Here is a 17,937-nt window from a genome sequence, read left to right as displayed (position 1 = left end):
GTGTTAGGGAGTGTTCCAATTTCATTCTTTTACATGTAGCTGTCCAGTTTTCCCAGCACCATTTATTGAAGAGGCTGTCTTTTCTCCATTGTATGTTCTTGCCTCCTTTGTCGTAAATTAGGTGACCAGATGTGAGTGGGTTTATCTCTGGGCTTTCTATCCTATACCACTGATCTATATTTCTGTTTTTGTGCCCGTACCATACTGTCTTGATTACTGTAGCTTTGTAGTATCGTCTGAAGTCAGGGAGTCTCATTCTTCCAGCTCCGCTTTTTTCCCTCAAGACTGCTTTGGCTGTTCGGGGTCTTTTGTGTCTCCATACGAATTTTAAGATTTTTTGTTCTAGTTCTGTAAAAAATGCCATTGGTAATGTGATAGGGATTGCATTGAATCTGTAGATTGCTTTGGATAGTGTAGTCATTTTCACAATATTGATTCTTCCAATCCAAGAACATCATATATCTCTCCATCTGTTGGTATCATCTTTGATTTCTTTCATCAGTGTCTTATAGTTTTCTGCATACAGGTCTTTTACCTCCTCACGTAGGTTTATTCCTAGGTACTTTATTCTTTTTGTTGAAATGGTAAATGGGAGTGTTCCCTTAATTTCTCTTTCAGATTTTTCATCATTAGTATATAGGAATGCAAGAGATTTCTGTGCATTAATTTTGTATCCTGCAACTTTACCAAATTCATTGATTAGCTCTAGTAATTTTCTGGTGGCATCTGTAGGATTCTCTATGTATAGTATCATGTCATCTGCAAACAGTGACAGTTTTGTTTCTTCTTTTCCAATTTGTATTCCTTTTATTTCTTTTCCTTCTCTGATTGCCGTGGCTAGGACTTCCAAGACTATGTTGAATAATAGTGGTGAGAGTGGACATCCTTGTCTTGTTCCTGATCTTAGAGGAAATGCTTTCAGTTTTTCACCATTGAGAATGATGTTTGCTGTGGGTTTGTCGTATATGGCCTTTATTATGTTGAGGTAGGTTCCCTCTATGCCTACTTTCTGGAGAGTTTTTATCATAAATGGGTGGCAAATTTTGTCAAAAGTTTTTTCTGCATCAATTGAGATGATCATATGGTTTTTATTCTTCAATTTGTTGATATGGTGTATCACATTGATTGATTTGCATATATTGAAGAATCCTTGCATCCCTGGGATAAATCCCACTTGATCATGGTGGATGATCCTTTTAATGTGTTGTTGGATTCTGTTTGCTAGTATTTTGTTGAGGAATTTTGCATCTATATTCATCAGTGATATTGGTCTGTAATTTTCTTTTTTTGTAGTGTCTTTGTCTGGTTTTGGTATCAGGGTGATGGTGGCCTCATAGAATGGGTTTTGGAGTGTTCCTTCCTCTGCAATTTTTTGGAAGAGTTTGAGAAGGATGGGTGTTAGCTCTTCTCTAAATGTTTAATAGAATTCACCTGTGAAGCCATCTGGTCCTGGACTTTCGTTTGTTGGAAGATTTTTAATCACAGTTTCAATTTCATTACTTGTGACTGGTCTGTTCATATTTTCTATTTCTTCCTGGTTCAGTCTTGGAAGGTTATACCTTTCTAAGGATGTGTCCATTTCTTCCAGGTTGTCCATTTTGTTGGCATAGAGTTGCTTGTAGTAGTCTCTTAGAATCCTTTGTATTTCTGCAGTGTCTGTTGTAACTTCTCCTTTTTCATGTCTAATTTTATTGATTTGAGTCCTCTCCCTCTTTTTCTTGATGAGTCTGACTAATGGTTTATCAATTTTGTTTATCTTCTCACAAAACCAGCTTTTAGTTTTATTGATCTTTGCTATTGTTTTCTTTGTTTCTATTTCATTTATTTCCGCTCTGATCTTTATGATTTCTTTCCTTCTGCTAACTTTGGGTTTTGTTTGTTCTTCTTTTTCTAGTTCCTTTAGGTGTAATGTTAGATTGTTTATTTGAGTTGTTTTTTGTTTCTTTAGGTAGGCTTGTATAGCTATAAACTTCCCTCTTAGAACTGCTTTTGCTGCATCCCATAGGTTTTGGATCGTCGTGTTTTCATTGTCATTTGTCTCCTGGTATTTTTTGATTTCCTCTTTGATTTCTCCAGTGATCTCTTGGTTATTTAGTAACGTATTGTTTAGATTCCATGTGTTTGTGTTTTTTTGTTTGTTTGTTTTTGTGTTTTTTACGTTTTTTTCCCTGTAATTCATTTCTAATCTCATAGCATTGTGGTCAGAAAAGATGCTTGATATGATTTCAGTTTTCTTAAATTTACTGAGGCTTGACTTGTGACCCAAGATGTGATCTATCCTGGAGAATGTTCCATGCACACTTGAGAAGAAAGTGTAATCTGCTGTTTTTGGATGGAATGTCCTATAAATATCAATTAAATCTATCTGGTCTATTGTGTCATTTAAAGCTTATGTTTCCTTATTAATTTTCTGTTTGGATGATCTGTCCATTGGTGTAAGTGAGGTGTTAAAGTCCCCCACTATTATTGCGTTACTGTCGATTTCCTCTTTTATAGCTGTTAGCAGTTGCCTTATGTATTGAGGTGCTCCTATGTTGGGTGCATATATATTTATAATTGTTATATCTTCTTGGTTTGATCCCTTGATCATTATGTAGTGCCCTTCCTTGTCTCTTGTAACATTTTTTATTTTAAAGTCTATTTTATCTGATATGAGTATTGCTACTCCCGCTTTCTTTTGATTTCCATTTGCATGGAATATCTTTTTCCATCCCCTCACTTTCAGTCTGTATGTGTCCCTAGGTCTGAAGTGGGTCTCTTGTAGACAGCATATATATGGGTCTTGTTTTTGTATCCATTCAGCAAGCCTGTGTCTTTTGGTTGGAGCATTTAATCCATTCACGTTTAAGGTAATTATCGATATGTATGTTCCTATTACCATTTTCTTAGTTGTTTTGGGTTTGTTTTTGTAGGTCCTTTTGTTCTCTTGTGTTTCCCACTTAGAGAAGTTCCTTTAGCATTTGTTGTAGAGCTGGTTTGGTGGTGCTGAATTCTGTTAGTTTTTGCTTGTCTGTAAAGCTTTTGATTTCTCCATTGAATCTGAATGAGATCCTTGCCAGGTAGAGTGATCTTGGTTGTAGGTTCTTCCCTTTCATCACTTTAAGTATATCATGCCACTCCCTTCTGGCTTGTAGAGTTTCTGCTGAGAAATCAGCTGTTAACCTTATGGGAGTTCCCTTGTATGTTATTTGTCGTTTTTCCCTTGCTGCTTTCAATAATTATTCTTTGCCTTTAATTTTTGCCAATTTGATTACTATGTGTCTCGGCGTGTTTCTCCTTGGGTTTATCCTGTATGGGACTCTCTGCACTTCCTGGACTTTGGTGGCTATTTCCTTTCCCATGTTAGGGAAGTTTTCGACTAAAATCTCTTCAAATATTTTCTCGGGTCCTTTCTCTCTCTCTTCTCCTTCTGGGACCCCTATAATGCGAATGTTGTTGCATTTAATGTTGTCCCAGAGGTCTCTTAGGCTGTCTTCATTTCTTTTCATTCTTTTTTCTTTATTCTGTTCCACAGCAGTGAATTCCACCATTCTGTCTTCCAGGTCACTTATCCGTTTTTCTGCCTCAGTTATTCTGCTATTGATTCCTTCTAGTGTAGTTTTCATTTCAGTTATTGTATTGTTCATCTCTATTTGTTCTTTAATTCTTCTAGGTCTTTGTTAAACATTTCTTGCATCTTCTTGATCTTTGCCTCCATTCTTTTTCCGAGGTCCTGGATCATCTTCATTATCATTATTCTGAATTCTTTTTCTGGAAGGTTGCCTATCTCCACTTCATTTAGTTGTTTTTCTGGGGTTTTATCTTGTTCCTTCATCTGGTACATAGCCCTCTGCCTTTACATCGTGTCTATCTTTCTGTGAATGTGGTTTTCCTTCCACAGGCTGCAGGATTATAGTTCTTGCTTCTGCTGTCTGCCCTCTGGTGGATGAGGCTATCTCTCAAATGTTTTTTTAAAAGGGTTAAATACTTAGAAATTAACAAATTCTCTTTTAAAACCAGCAACCAGTGAGGTAGAAGGAAAACAAAGGGTAGGGGCACTGTGAGGGCTGAGAGGGCATTTCAGGAAGCTGTTGGGTCTCTGTTTAATATTCTTAAGAAGCTGAGGAAAGCCAGTTTCTTGAGGCTAATGAAATGGGACTGCTGATGAAGAAAACAGCTAAACTTCCAAATAACAAAATGATGAGAAGACACAAGTGCAGCCTGCACACAGACATGCTAGAGTATACAACTATACTTCAATTTAAATTTTTTAAATAAATAAATTATTTTGTTTCCCTCCGAAAGATACCCCCAAGTGTAATTCCTGCATCATATGTTCTATTTTTCATTTCTCGAGGAACCTCCGTACTGTTTTCCATACTTGCTGTGCCAATTTACATTTCCACCAACAGTGCATGAGGGTTCCATTTTCTCCACATCCTCACCAACACTTGTTATTTCTTGTCTTTTTTTTTTTAACATCTTTATTGGAGTATAATTGCTTTACAATGGTGTGTTAGTTTCTGCTTTATAACTGTTGTCTTTTTGATAATAGTCATTCTGACAGGTGTGAGGTGATAGTGTGGTTTTGATTTGCATTTCCCTGATGATTAATGATGTTGAGTGTCTTTTCAGTTGCCTGTTGGCCATCGTATGTCTTTTTTTGGGAAAAATGTTTATTCAGTACTTTTGCACATTTTTTCCTTTTTCTTTTCTTTTCTAATTTTTGTTTTTCAATATTTATTTATTTATTTACTTTTGGCTGTGTTGGGTCTTCGTTTCTGTGCTAGGGCTTTCTCTAGTTGCGGCAAGTGGGGGCCACTCTTCATCGCGATGCGTGAGCCTCTCACTATCGCGGCTCTCTTATTGCGGAACACAGGCTCCAGACGCGCAGGCTCAGTAGTCGTGGCTCACGGGCCTAGCTGCTCCGTGGCATGTGGGATCTTCCCAGACCAGGGCTCGAACCCGTGTCCCCTGCATTGTCAGGCAGATTCTCAACCACTGCGCCACCAGGGAAACCCTAATTTTTATTTTTTTATTTAAAAAATAGTTATTTATTGGCTGCGTCAGGTATTAGTTGCGGCACACAGGATCTTTTGTTGCGGTGCATGGGCTCTTTGTTGTTGTCGTGGGCTTCTCTCTAGTTGTGGCACTCAGGCTTAGTTGCCCTGTGGCATGTGGGATCTTAGTTCCCCGATGCATTGCAAGGCAGATTCTTAACCACCGGACCACCAGGGAAGTCCTTTCTTTTCTTTTTTTTAAATGAAAGTATAGTTGATTTACAATATTATATTGTAATATAATACTGCTGTACAGTTTCAGGTGTACAGCATAGTGGTTCAGTACTTTCCTGTGCATTTTTAAATCATGTTGTTTGGTTTTTTTTTTTGATGTTGAGTTGTACTATATATGTATATTAAAAGATGTGTGTATATATATATATATATATATATATATATATATATATATATTTTTTTTTCTGACTACACTGTGTGGCATGTGGGATCTTAGTTCCCTGACCAGGGATCGAACCCACACCCCCTGCATTGGCAGCACATAGTCTTAACTACTGGACCGCCAGGGAAGTCCCAAGTATAAACTAGTCTTCAGGGACTTCCCTGGTGGCGCAGTGGTTAAGAATCTGCCCGCCAATGCAAGGGACACGGGTTCGAGCCCTGGCCCGGGAAGATCCCACATGCCGCAGAGTAACTAAGCCCGTGCACCACAACTACTGAGCCTGAGCTCTAGAGCTCGCAAGCCACAACTACTGAGCCCACGTGCCACAACTACTGAAGCCCGTGCGCCTAGAGCCCGTGCGCCGCTACAAGAGAAGCCACGACAATGAGAAGCCCACCCAGCACAACAAAGAGTAGCCCCCGATCGCCGCAACTAGAGAAAGCCCGCGTGCAGCAACAAAGACCCAACACAGCCAAAAATAAATAAATAAATAAATTTATTTTTAAAAAAAATCTAGTCTTCAAATAGCTACTTAAAATTTTACATCATAGAGGTCATATATATATATTTTTAAATAAATTTATTTTATTTTATTTTTTATTTTTGGCTGCGTTGGGTCTTCGTTTTGGTGCGCGGGCTTCTCACTGTGGTGGCTTCTCTTGCTGCAGAGCACGGTCTCTAGAGCACAGGCTCAGTAGTTGTGGCGCACGGGCTTAGTTGCTCCTTGGCATATGGGATCTTCCCAGACCAGGGATCGACCCGTGTGCCTTGCATTGGCAGGCGGATTCTTAACCACTGCGCCACCAGGGAAGTCCTCATCGAGGTTATATTTGAACACTATTTCTGAGGCACCTCCGTAAACCCCAGTCGTTATTTAGGAGGACCCCATGCTCAGCACCCACCTCCAGTGGGCACTCTGAACCCACCATGCCCCCTCACCCCATTGCTCAGTTTGTCTAATTATTGTTCAGGATTTATCATTGGTGAAATTTTTTATAGTATTTGGCAAGGAGGAAATTTAAGTTTTTTTTTTTTCTTTTCCAATTTACTTTGTTCTTATTTGTCACAAATTTAAAAACAAATCCATGTGGTATGAGTTCTCCCTTCGACATTATAATCAGTGTCATGGGAAGAACACTCCTCCCTCTCTGCACTCAATGCTTCTAAATAAATAATAATTTTGTCTTCTCAACTGTTACTTCTTGATTACTTGTTTATTTATTAAATATTGGTTGTTGATGTTAACAGTTAGCCTGTTGATTCTTAATGGGATTTCTCAGTTGTTGGTCATGAATCTAGACGTTGCTTCCCTCTTCAGGCGTCTTAGCTGAGAACCGACCCGTCTGGACTGGGCACTTCTGCCCAGAGACATCAAGGCCTTGGCTGATGCTGGTGTCCTACTGCCAGGACTGTCATATGCAGCCTTAGTTCTTGGTAGGCACACTCCTGAGGGCTGTTCTTGGGCTTGGACAGTCTTTGATTCATTTCTCATTTCTTGGAGAAACTAGACATGCCTAGTCCCTCTTGAGGAACCTACAAATGTATAGTGTGATGAGCACTCCCGGTCACCCTCGCTGGTGGGATCTTACATGGTGTCTTCAGAACATCGACAACTGGCCTGTGCTGCAGAATAATGACAGTTTGGGGACTGTGTGTTAATATTTATCATTTTAGCCATTTGTAAGGGGACAATTCAGTGGCATTAAATACATTCACAATGCTGTATACCCATCACCACGATCTGTACCCAAAACTTTCATCATTGCCGAGATAAACTCTGTCCCTGTTGAACAATAACTCGCCTCCCCTCCCCCAGCCCTTAGCAACCTCTACTCTACTTTCTGTCTCTATGAATCTGACTACTCTAGGTGCCTCATATAAGTGAAATCATGCAATATTTGTCCTTTTGTGTCTGTCTGGCTTATTTCACTGAGCATAATGTTTGCAAGGTTCATTCATGTCATAGTCTGTGTCCGGATTTCCTTCCTTTGATGGCTGATCCAGTGTATGTATAGATCACAATTTGTTTATCCATCCGTTGATGGACATTTGGGCTGTTTCTTCCTTGTGGCTGTTTTGAATTGTGCTGCTATGTATGTACATATACTTGTTTAAGTACCTGTTTTTAATTCTTTTAGGTCTATACCTAAAATTGCTGGATCATGTGGTAATTTCATGTTTAGCTTTTTGCCAAATTGTTTTCCACAGTGGTTGAACAGTTTTACATTCCCACCAGCAATATATGAGAATTCTAGTTTTTACACATCCTCACCAATTCACTTATTTTCTACATTTTATTTTATTTTATTTTATTTTTTTCATTAAAAACACAATATATTTAAGTAATACGTACTATATTCCAGATAAATGACCAGTTTAATTTCTAAAACCAGTATACCATTTAACAAGGAGAAACCCAAATTTTAGCTTTGCATTAATATAATATTTTGTAGTAAGTTTCATAAGAATTTAAAAATTTTGTTAGTTGTTTTCTTGCTGCTTTTATAGTTCTCTGTTCCTTTCTTTTTTAAACAAATAAATTTATTTATTTATTTATTTTTGGCTGTGTTGGGTCTTCGTCGCTGCGCACGAGCTTTCTTTAGTTGCGGTGAGCTGGGGCTACTCTTCGTTGTGGTGCGCGGGCTTCTCATTGTCGTGGCTTCTCTTGTTGCGGAACACGGGCTCTAGGCGTGCGGGCTTCAGTAGTTGTGGCACGTGGGCTCAGTAGTTGTGGCTCGCGGGCTCTAGAGCTCAGGCTCAGTAGTTGTGGCGCACGGGCTTAGTTGCTCCGCGGCATGTGGGATCTTCCTGGACCAGGGCTCGAACCCGTGTCCCCTGCATTGGCAGGCAGATTATTAACCACTGTGCCATCAGGGAAGCCCTCTGTTTCTTTCTTTTTCTCTTGCTCTGTTCCCTTGTGGTTTGACGACTTTCTTTAGTGTTTAGATTCCTTTCTCATTATGTTTTGTACATCTGCTATAGGCTTTTGCCTTCTGGTTACCTTGAGGAAATAATCAATTTAAAAAATTTTTTTGGCCATGCCATACGGCATGTGGGATCCCTAACCAGGGATCAAACTGGTGATCCCTGTAGTGGAAGCGTGGAATCTTAACCACTGGACCTCCAGAGAAGTCCCTCTATCTTTTAAATTTACAGCCATCCTAGTAGATGTGAAGTGGCACCTCACTGTGATCTTTTTTTTTTTTAATTGAAGTATAGTTGATTTACAATGCTATGTTAGTTTCAGGTGTACAGCAAGATGATTCATTTATACATATACATATATTTTTTTCAGATTCTTTTCCCTTATAGGTTATTACAAAATATTAAGTACAGTTCCCTCTGCTATACAGTAGGTCCTTGTTGTTTATCTATTTTGTATATAATAGTGTGTTTATGTTAATCCCAAACTCCTAATACTCCCCCCCCTTTTGGTAACCATAAATTTGTTTTCTATGTCTGTGAATCTATTTCTGTTTTGTATGTAAATTTATTTGTATCTTTTTTTTTTTAAAGCAATATCATATGCTTATATGCTCCACATATAAGCAATATCATATGATATTTGTCTTTCTCTGTCTGGCTTACTTCACTTAGTATTATAATCTCTAGGTCCATCCATGTTTGTTTTTTTGGGTTTTTTTTTTGGCCAAGTTGTGCGGCTTGCAGGATCCCAGTTCCCCGACCAGGGATTGAACCTGGGGCCATGCAGTGAAAGCACTGGGTCCTAATCACTGGACCACCAGCGAATTCCCTAGGTCCATCCATGTTGCTGCAAGTGGCATTATTTCATTCATTTTTATGGCTGGGTAATATTCCATTGTATAAATATACCGCATCTTCTTTACCCATTCCTCTGTCGATGGACATTTAGGTTGCTTCCATGTCTTGGCTATTGTAAATAGTGCTGCTATGAACACTAGGGTGCATGTGTCTTTTTGAATTAGCGTTTTCTCCAGATATATGCCCAGGAGTGGGATTGCAGGATGATATGGTAGTTCTATTTTTAGTTTTTTAAGGAACTTGCATACTGTTCTCCACAGTGGCTGCACCAATTTACATTCCCACCAACAGTGCGAGAGGGTTCCCTTTTCTCCACACCCTCTCCAGCATTTATTACTTGTAGACTTTTTGATGATGGCCATCCTGACTGGTGTCTGTTGCACTTCTATACACTAACAACGAACTATCAGAAAGAGAAATTAAGGAAACAGTCCCATTTACCATTGCATCAAAGAGAATAAAATACCTAGGAATAAACCTCCCTAAGGAGGCAAAAGACTGTACTCTGAAAACTATAAGATGACACTGATGAAAGAAACTGAAGTTGACAGAAACAGACGGAAAGATATGCTGTGTTCTTGGATTGGAAGAATTAATATTGTTAAAATGACCACACTACCCAAGGCAATCTACAGATTCAATGCAATCCCTATCAAATTACCAATGGCATTTTTTTTTGCAGAACTAGAACAAAAAAATTTTAAATTTGTGTGGAAACACATGTTCTCTTCATCATTCCCATATTGTTGAATGCTTATGTGTTTTAATTTTTTCCATTGTAAATCACATTGTATTGTTTGTCTTTTTAAAAAATATTTATTTATTTATTTATTTATTTCTGGCTGCGTTGGGTCTTCGTTACTAAGCCCGGGCTTTCTCTAGTTGCGGTGAGTGGGGGCTACTCTTCGTTGCAGTGCGCGGGCTTCTCATTGCAGTGGCTTCTCTTGTTGTGGAGCACAGGCTCTAGGCGCACGGGCTTCAGTAGTTGCAGCACGCAGGCTCAGCAGTTGTGGCTCGCGGGCTCTAGAGCGCAGGCTCAGTAGTTGTGGCTCACGGGCTTAGTTGCTCCGCGGCATGTGGGATCTTCCCGGACCAGGGATCGAACCCATGTCCCCCTGTGTTGGCAGGCGGATTCTCAACCACTGCGCCACCAGGAAAGCCCTTGTTTGTCTTTTTTAAATAACTTTTTCCTGCATAAATCTTTCCCCACCTCAGATGGATTCCTTAAAAGGTATCCCCTGTTGGGTATAACTATATAACTATTAAATCTGAGATTTATATTTTCTAAGCCTTAAACATTATTCTAGATTTATTTATACCTATATAAAAGTACATATATACTTTTAACATAAACATGATTATATAATATTATATTCTTTGTTTTATATCATTTCTGATTATGCAATCTTTCTTGCCTTTAAAAAATTCCAATAATAGAAAAACCCTACATTTAATGGAGTTTGCAGCTCTCTACCATCTTATTTATATTAGCTGTCCATTTGTATTTAGCTCTCCATGTGGAATCATGTCTTCATCACACTAGGCTTTTCCTCCACCAAATGTTTCAGAAAGGCACCATGGGAGCTAGCGTAGTTGGGGCTTTGTGACCAGTTAGTGGGGGGTCTTCCTGTGGGTGCTGCAGTGGATCAGCTCATGTGGATGGATTTCCCCACCTCCCGGGCCCCCAGCTCCATTGGTCATGGTTGCTGGCAAGCAGGTGACTGCCTCCATTCCTGTTTTGCTTGTGTTGTCTCTGAGGAAACAGGATCTCTGGGTCCATAGGCCCAAGTCCCTCTATTCCTTGGAGGGACTGGGACAGGGGTCCTGCCTCAGCAGGCAACCGGAAATGGAGCTCTGAGGAGGCTGCTACAGGTCAGACTTTCCCGGGACCCATATTTTTGATCTTTATTTTTACCTCAATGGGAATCTGTGGTATTTATGCCATCATAGCACAACCAGAACAATTAATTACTCATGTTTCACAATTTCTGTGGGTGATCCTGTGTGCTTCTGAAGTTCAGTCACCTTTGCAGCAGTGCCACATTTTTACTCTCTATGGAAAGAGGGCAAAATTCCCACTATTTTGGGCGGTAACATGTCTCCAGTGACCTTCCCAGTAGGGAGCTTCTCCACGAAGGGCAGGGTTTGCCCTTGACAAAGTCAAGGGTTTTGACAAAGTCAGGTGTTTCCTTTCCACAGAGGAGGGGACTAGACCCTTCCTTGGTCACCTGTGTGTCTCTAGGACCTGTCACGGTCCTCAGCACCTTGTGAAGTTGGTGTCCTAAGGTATCCCTAGTGGACACGTGTTCTCTGGCCGCAGCCTGGTGCTCAGACCGACGACAGGGGTCTTCAGGTACTGGGTGGAGATGCGTGGTGGACACCACATGGCCAATACAGAGGTGCAGATGATGGTGTCATCTCCATCCTCTCAAGGTTGTTGGACCCCAAACTTAACCAAGAGGCAGAGCCTGGGACCAGGACAGAGAATAAGGGCGGCATCCAGAAAGCCCGCCACCAGCTTGAGGTCCACCTTAAGGCAGGGCCCCCTTCCATCCTTCCTCTTACTGTCACTTAATACACTCGGGGAGGGGGGAGGCTGGGAGGGGACAGGTGGGTGAGATACCTGAGGCTCAGCAGAACCCAGGCTGGGTGCCAGGGACATGCCTTGGCCATCTCGCTGCCTGAGTCAGGGAGAGTCCTCTGTCCCTGAAGAAGGAACAAGTACATGTCGTGGGGGCCTGCCTTTGTCCCAGGAGCTCCAGGCTCTTTTTCATGACGGGTCCCACATGGCACCTGTCCTGAGACTTACTCCTCCGCTTCAGTGAGAAGCAGACGGAGGAGACAAGGCTTGTCCCCTGAGAAGCCAAGTGCTGCAGGGCACCTACACGCCGGCCTGTGAGGGGCCTGAATCCTGGCGAGGAGGGAGGGGGGTGGACGAGGGAAGGCCGAGGCCCGAGATGAGGCACCAGAAGTCAGACTGATAGAGCCCCGGGGCCAGAGGAGGGTTTGTGAAGTCTCCCAGGGCTGAGCGGTGATGGGAGATGGAGCTGGCAGGGGCTCAGGGTTCTCCACGGCGTGAGAGTGGCGTTTGGCAGTCAAGATGGCCCAGAGGGAGGCCCAAGGGCTCTAGAAGTTTGTGATAAACCAGGCCAATAAAGAGGAAAACACAACTTTTGGATTTTCTTTACTTTGTTCACTCTTTACTCATGATAGCTTAAAAATTCCTTTTGACAACCATCCCATCTCTGCCGAACTCAGGGTACGGAGAGTCCAGAGGCTGCTGGAGGAGGGGAAGGGAGAGTCAGCCTCGGCGCCCCCAAGCACCTGTGTGTCCGGGAGGGAGAAGCGCCAGCCTCTGCTTCACACCTGTGCACCCTCCCGGCAGCCCATCTGTGTGCTAGGCAGTGCTTAGGGTCAGGAACCCCGCGCCCATGGTCCCCCTCCTCAGGGAGACCCCCCCCCACCCTGGCCAAGAGTGGAATAGTCTTCTCTGGTTTCTGGTAATTTCATCAGGGCCTCATCGTGTTGCTGCAGCTACAGATAACATCTTCCTGTGGGTAACTCTTCCCCGCCAGAGCCCCCTGAGGCTGGCCCCGAGCTCAGAGGAGGGACGCGGGGGTGTGGGATGAGTTTGGGGGTGTGAGGGCCTCTTAGGCAGAAGTGGGTCGGCTGGGCTGCCAGAATAGTGCTGAGGAACGCTGCCATTTGCCATTGGAACCTATGGAAAAGGGAAGGGGCAGGAGCTGGGCAGGGGCCTGGGGAGGCCCCTGAGCTCCTGGAGCTGCCGTGGGTTATGCTGTCTCCTGATACCTCCAGCCAGACCCTCCTAACACCTCCAGCCAGACTCTCCTAACAACACCCAAGCCCAGGTGCAGACACAGAGGCCCACCCCTCCCAGGTTGGGCGGCGCACTGGCCCCGGCACAGGGCCACCTTAACTGGGCAGCCCTCTGGGCGGGGCACGTCACGGATGCCATCTGCGCGACACCAGGTGGCACCCAGGCCTGAAGCAGGACCTGGTGTGTGCAGCACATAGCTCCCAGCCTGCTGCCCAGCTCCTCACGCGGGGTCTCCGCCCAGACCATGACCCAGGGCGTCTCGGAGGCTGACGGCCCCGGCTGGGGCTGGGACGGGGATGGGGATGAAGACTGGGATGGCGCCGTGCTGACCCTGCTGGCGCTGGCTGTGGTGGCCGCCACGGCGCTAGCTTTGCACTGGTTTGGCTCTGGGCAGGACCAGGAGGCGGCAGGTCCAGCATCCACAGCCCCTCGACCTTCACAGGTGGGAGGACCTGGGCCAGCCCTGCCCCCGAAATCCAAGGTCAGTGGTGGTGTCGAGGGACACAGCTCAGGGCAGGGGAAGCCGTACCCTCCAGGACGTGGCCAGGGGAGTCCAGCTGCAGCAGGGGCCCAGGATCAGGAGCCCCCGCGAGGTGGAGGTCTGGCTGCTACAGCTACACCTCCACTCAAGACACCTGGTGAGGTGGCCAGCGGAGGGGCCTTGGGACAGCAGCGTGGTAATGCCACTCCAGAAGCGCCCCGAGGAAAAGGAAGGGAGCCTCGCAGGCCAGGTGCTGCCCTCCTGGGTCGGAGCAAAGCAGAGGGGACGTCTGTCCCCCTCCTGATACACTTCACCCCCCGGAGTCCTGGCGGAGATGTGGAGGTGCAGGTAGAAGCAGGAGGCGTCCAAGCCAAGGCACCAGCTCACCAGGCCCTCATCCACATGGTGGAACGGGACACCAGCCCCTGGCCGCAAGGTGTGGCGTCACCTGGCTCACTGGGGAGGGGCCCAGGCAGCCGCCGGTGGCAGGTGGACCGCAGCTCAGGAGAGAGAACCTGCCGCTCCCCAAGGCTGGACCCCCTGTCCCTGGGCACTGTGGTGAGTGTGTGGGATTCTGTGGGTGCAGCCAGCAGCCTCCCCGCGGGCTCCCAGGGGCTCCCTTTCCCCCAGGAGCTGCCCCCATCGTACACCCTGAAGACTAGGCCCCCGATGGATGTCTCAGAGAGGGGGCGTGGGAAGAGCAGCCCCCAACCAGCCCCAGTCCTAGCTCTGGACTCAGGAGCCAAAGCTACTGAGAGCAGGGAGGCTGGGACCCTGGCCCCCAGGGAGTCTCAGAGGTCCCCAGCCTCCATGGAAGGTTGGCCCTGGGTGAGGAGGGAGGTCCTTGTCACCGGGAGCTTCAGCCAGGCCCCAGGGTCCATGGGCCTATCACAAGAGGGGCCACAGGGGGGACACCCACTCTTGTCCCAAGGGGAGGGGACCACAGAGGCCAGCACTGCGGGTGAGGCTGGGGCTAACGGCTCTGGAGACCACCCTTTCTTCAGTTCAGGGCCTGGAGGGACAAAGGAGCAAGGCGGCCACAGTGTTAGAGAAGGGAGAGGATCCCTGCAAGGCCAGGTGGCTGGTGGCTCTGACAGAGGGAAGCGAGCTGCAGAGGTTCGCAGCTGCATGCCCTCCCTGAGCCCCTCCCTCACGTCCTCTCCACGCACCCCTAACCCCCTCCCACCCACAGCACGTCCCCATCCAGGTCTCTTACCTGTAGCCCCAACTCTTCTGACCTCCTCTCTGTCAGTCTCTTTGCCCCCCAGAGTTGGCCAGGGCCCTGCTGAGGATGAAAATCTCAAAGCAGTGCCATCCCCTGCCCCAGGCCCGTCCCCTGTCACAGCTGCAGCCCCTGGGCCTGCTAGTGGGTCAAGGCTTGCATCTCAGAAGCCCAGTGTGGTTCTCTGCAAGGGCAGTCAGGAGGGGCAGTTCTCAACTAGCTGGGGAAACCTTATTTCGATGGTTCTTAGGAGTCACCCCTTCCCCAGGCCAGAGAGGCCCCAAGGGAGAGTCCCAAGGGCAGCTCTGGAGAGCCCCAGAGATCCCAGCACTTCCACACCCTCTGAGAACAGAGAGTCTGGCTCTTCCCCTGAAGAGGCCGTCCCCAGCCGTGAGGACAGGCATGGCTCGGCTGGACTGGTCACAGGGGGCCTGGCTGAGGCTGGAGCTCGGCCACAGCAGAGCAGCACCGAGACCAACGAGGCTCCCACCGCAGGCCCGCCCTCAGGCCCAAGAGGGGAGAGTATTGAGGAGAAACCTCCAGACTCGCTGCCACCTGGAGCTGCAGAACCCAGGGCCCCCTCATGGCCACCGGAGCAGACGCAGCCTGGCCCTGCACCCTCCCCAGTTACACGGCGGGACTCACAGCCCGTCCCCCGGCCACGGAAACGCAGCTTGTGTGAAATATCCCAGAGCTCTGAGCGTGAGACCAGCCCAGCGGCCCCAGGGCAGCGCCGAGGACAGGAGCCCGGGGAGGGGCCCAGCCCTGCAGGCAGCGGGCAGGTCCTCACTGAGAAGCAGAAGGAGGCCCGAAAACTCATGGTGTTTCTGCAGAGGCCGGGGGGCTGGGGGGTGGTGGAGGGGCCCCAGAAGCCCAGATCCTTGGCGGCAGCGGCTCTGCAGCGATGGCTGGACCTGGGCAGCTGCCTGGAGGCACTGGCCTTTGCGCAGCAGCACGGGGACCCCAGCCTGGCCCAGGAGACCTATGCCTGGATGAGTGACAATCTGCTACACGTGCTGGGAGACCCGAGCCTCTACCGGCAGCTGAGTGGGGCTGACCGAGAGCGCATCCTGAGCCTTCGGACCAGCCGGGGCCAGGCGGTGCTGGGGGTCCTCGTGCTGCCCAGCCTCTACCGGGTGAGCCGCTCGGGGCTCACAAGGGACCCTCGTGGGGTGGAGGCTCCCGCGGTGCGGCCTGCGCCCCCGCCTCCCCGCACGTACCTGCACGTGTTCCACCCCCGGGAGAACGCGTGGCGGCCCCTGACCCAGGTGCCCCAGGAGGCCCCGCTCCGGGGCTGCGGTCTCTGCACGCTGCACAACTACCTGTTCCTGGCGGGGGGCATCCGTGGATCCGGTGCCGAGGCCGTCTGCTCCAACGAGGTCTTCTGCTACAACCCTCTGACCAACATCTGGAGCCAGGTGCGGCCCATGCAGCAGGCGCGTGCCCAGCTCAAACTGGTGGCGCTGGACGGGCTGCTGTACGCCATCGGGGGCGAGTGTCTGTACAGCATGGAGCGCTACGACCCGCGCACAGACGCCTGGACCTCCCGTGCGCCCCTCCCTGCAGGCACCTTCCCCGTGGCTCACGAAGCTGTGGCCTGCCGGGGGGACATTTATGTTACCGGCGGCCACCTCTTCTACCGCCTGCTCAGGTACAGCCCCGCGAAGGACGCGTGGGACGAGTGCCCCTACAGTGCCAGCCACCGGCGGTCCAGCGACATTGTGGCTCTGGGGGGCTTCCTGTACCGCTTCGACCTGCTGCGGGGCGTGGGCGCCGCGGTGATGCGCTACAACACCGTGACAAGCTCCTGGAGCCGGGCCGCCTCCCTGCCCCTGCCCGACCCCGCCCCGCTCCGCTGCGCCGTGCTGGGCAACACCATTTACTGCCTCAACCACCAGGTCACAGCCACCTTCACAGTCTCCGAGGGAACCGCCCAGTTCCAGGCCAAGGGGCTACAGCCTTTTCCCCCGGGGGCCAAAGGGGTCCTCTGCCCATTCATCCTGACGCTGCCCCCCGTGGACCCGCTGCAGACTGCTCTCTGAGTGGCTGCTGGAACACCAGGGACTTCAGCACTGCTCTCCGGGGAGACCCTGGGGCGGAGTCTGAGGGCAGGAGGGGCACAGGGAGGAGGCTGTGATCCAGAACTTTCTGCTGTTGTTCCCGGGACAACTTTCCTTTTCTGTTCTAATGAGCCTCCTGACTCGGCCTTCCACCCGCTCCCCTCCCCTAAGCCTCTCCCCTCAGAGCTCAGGCTCCCTGCACCTGGGAGCTGGTCGCTGGGTGTCCCTAGCCTGGTATCCTACCTCCCACCACACCCAAGCTGCTTCCTTCCTCTAGGACTTAATTCCCTCCCTGGTTACCCAGCGCCTCTGCTGGCTCACCCACCCTCCTCCAGACAGAGATCCTCTCACACAGCACCACCCCACTGCCTGGGAATTACCTGCCCGTGGGACCCCTGGGCTCCGAGAGCCTGACGTGTCCCTGGGCACCAGGACTTGGCTCACTGAGGAGCCTGGCAACCCCTGAACCGAGGAAGGAGATGGCTGAGAACACATTCTGCTTCCTAGGGTCTGTCCCTGGGGCTCCAGGTCAGGCAAGGAGCCCTCGAGGGGGTGGGAAGGGGGACCAGGGAGCAAACAAGTCCCCAGGAAAACATCCTTGCCTCTGGGACTTTCTACCTGTCCTGAGGCCTCTGGGAGCCTGGCTGGCTCTCCCCTGGAACAGCTCTGAAGCCCTCTTTTGTCTGACTGACCTCAAGGGCCTAGAACCCTTGTCTGTGAAAGCGCCCTGCTGGCTCTAGCCCCTGCCCAGACCCCCAGCCCAGGCCGTGCAGGACCACTCAGCTCATACTCCTCTGCAGCCTGGTGGGGTCTCTCCTGCCGGCTCAGCCCCTCCAGAAGCCCGCCCCACTTCCCGCCAGCCCCCTTCCTAGGCGAGGCCTGGGTTTCGCCCTCGTTCTGCCCCTTATTAGCTGTGTGGATTGGAAGAGACATCTAACATTGCTTTTCTTGTCTGAAACGGGGCTGTGAGAACATAAGGACACACCCGAGAGTGCCCAGCCTGGTGCCCCAAATACACAACTGAATAACTAATGCTCCCCCTTACTCGCTTTGGAACTCACTGTAGGAAGGTAAATAAATCTGACTGAATACTACTGCCTGTCCCACCCTCTGACCT

The 17,937-nt window shown here is 48.4% G+C and overlaps 1 protein-coding gene across 1 annotated transcript; it reads left to right on the top strand.

The window, feature by feature from the left end:
• The first annotated feature begins 13,301 nt into the window (after positions 1 to 13,301).
• KLHDC7B (kelch domain containing 7B) lies at positions 13,302 to 16,802 on the top strand. Its single transcript, XM_061205981.1, has 2 exons — positions 13,302 to 14,355; positions 14,791 to 16,802. The coding sequence occupies exons 1-2, from the start codon at positions 13,302 to 13,304 to the stop codon at positions 16,800 to 16,802; spliced, it is 3,066 nt and encodes a 1,021-aa protein (XP_061061964.1).
• Positions 16,803 to 17,937: the final 1,135 nt, after the last annotated feature.

The sequence above is a fragment of the Eubalaena glacialis genome, chromosome 11 (assembly GCF_028564815.1).
Source record: "Eubalaena glacialis isolate mEubGla1 chromosome 11, mEubGla1.1.hap2.+ XY, whole genome shotgun sequence".
In the NCBI taxonomy this organism is placed as follows: Eukaryota; Metazoa; Chordata; class Mammalia; order Artiodactyla; family Balaenidae; genus Eubalaena; species Eubalaena glacialis.
This window is presented reverse-complemented; position numbering and strand designations above follow the sequence as displayed.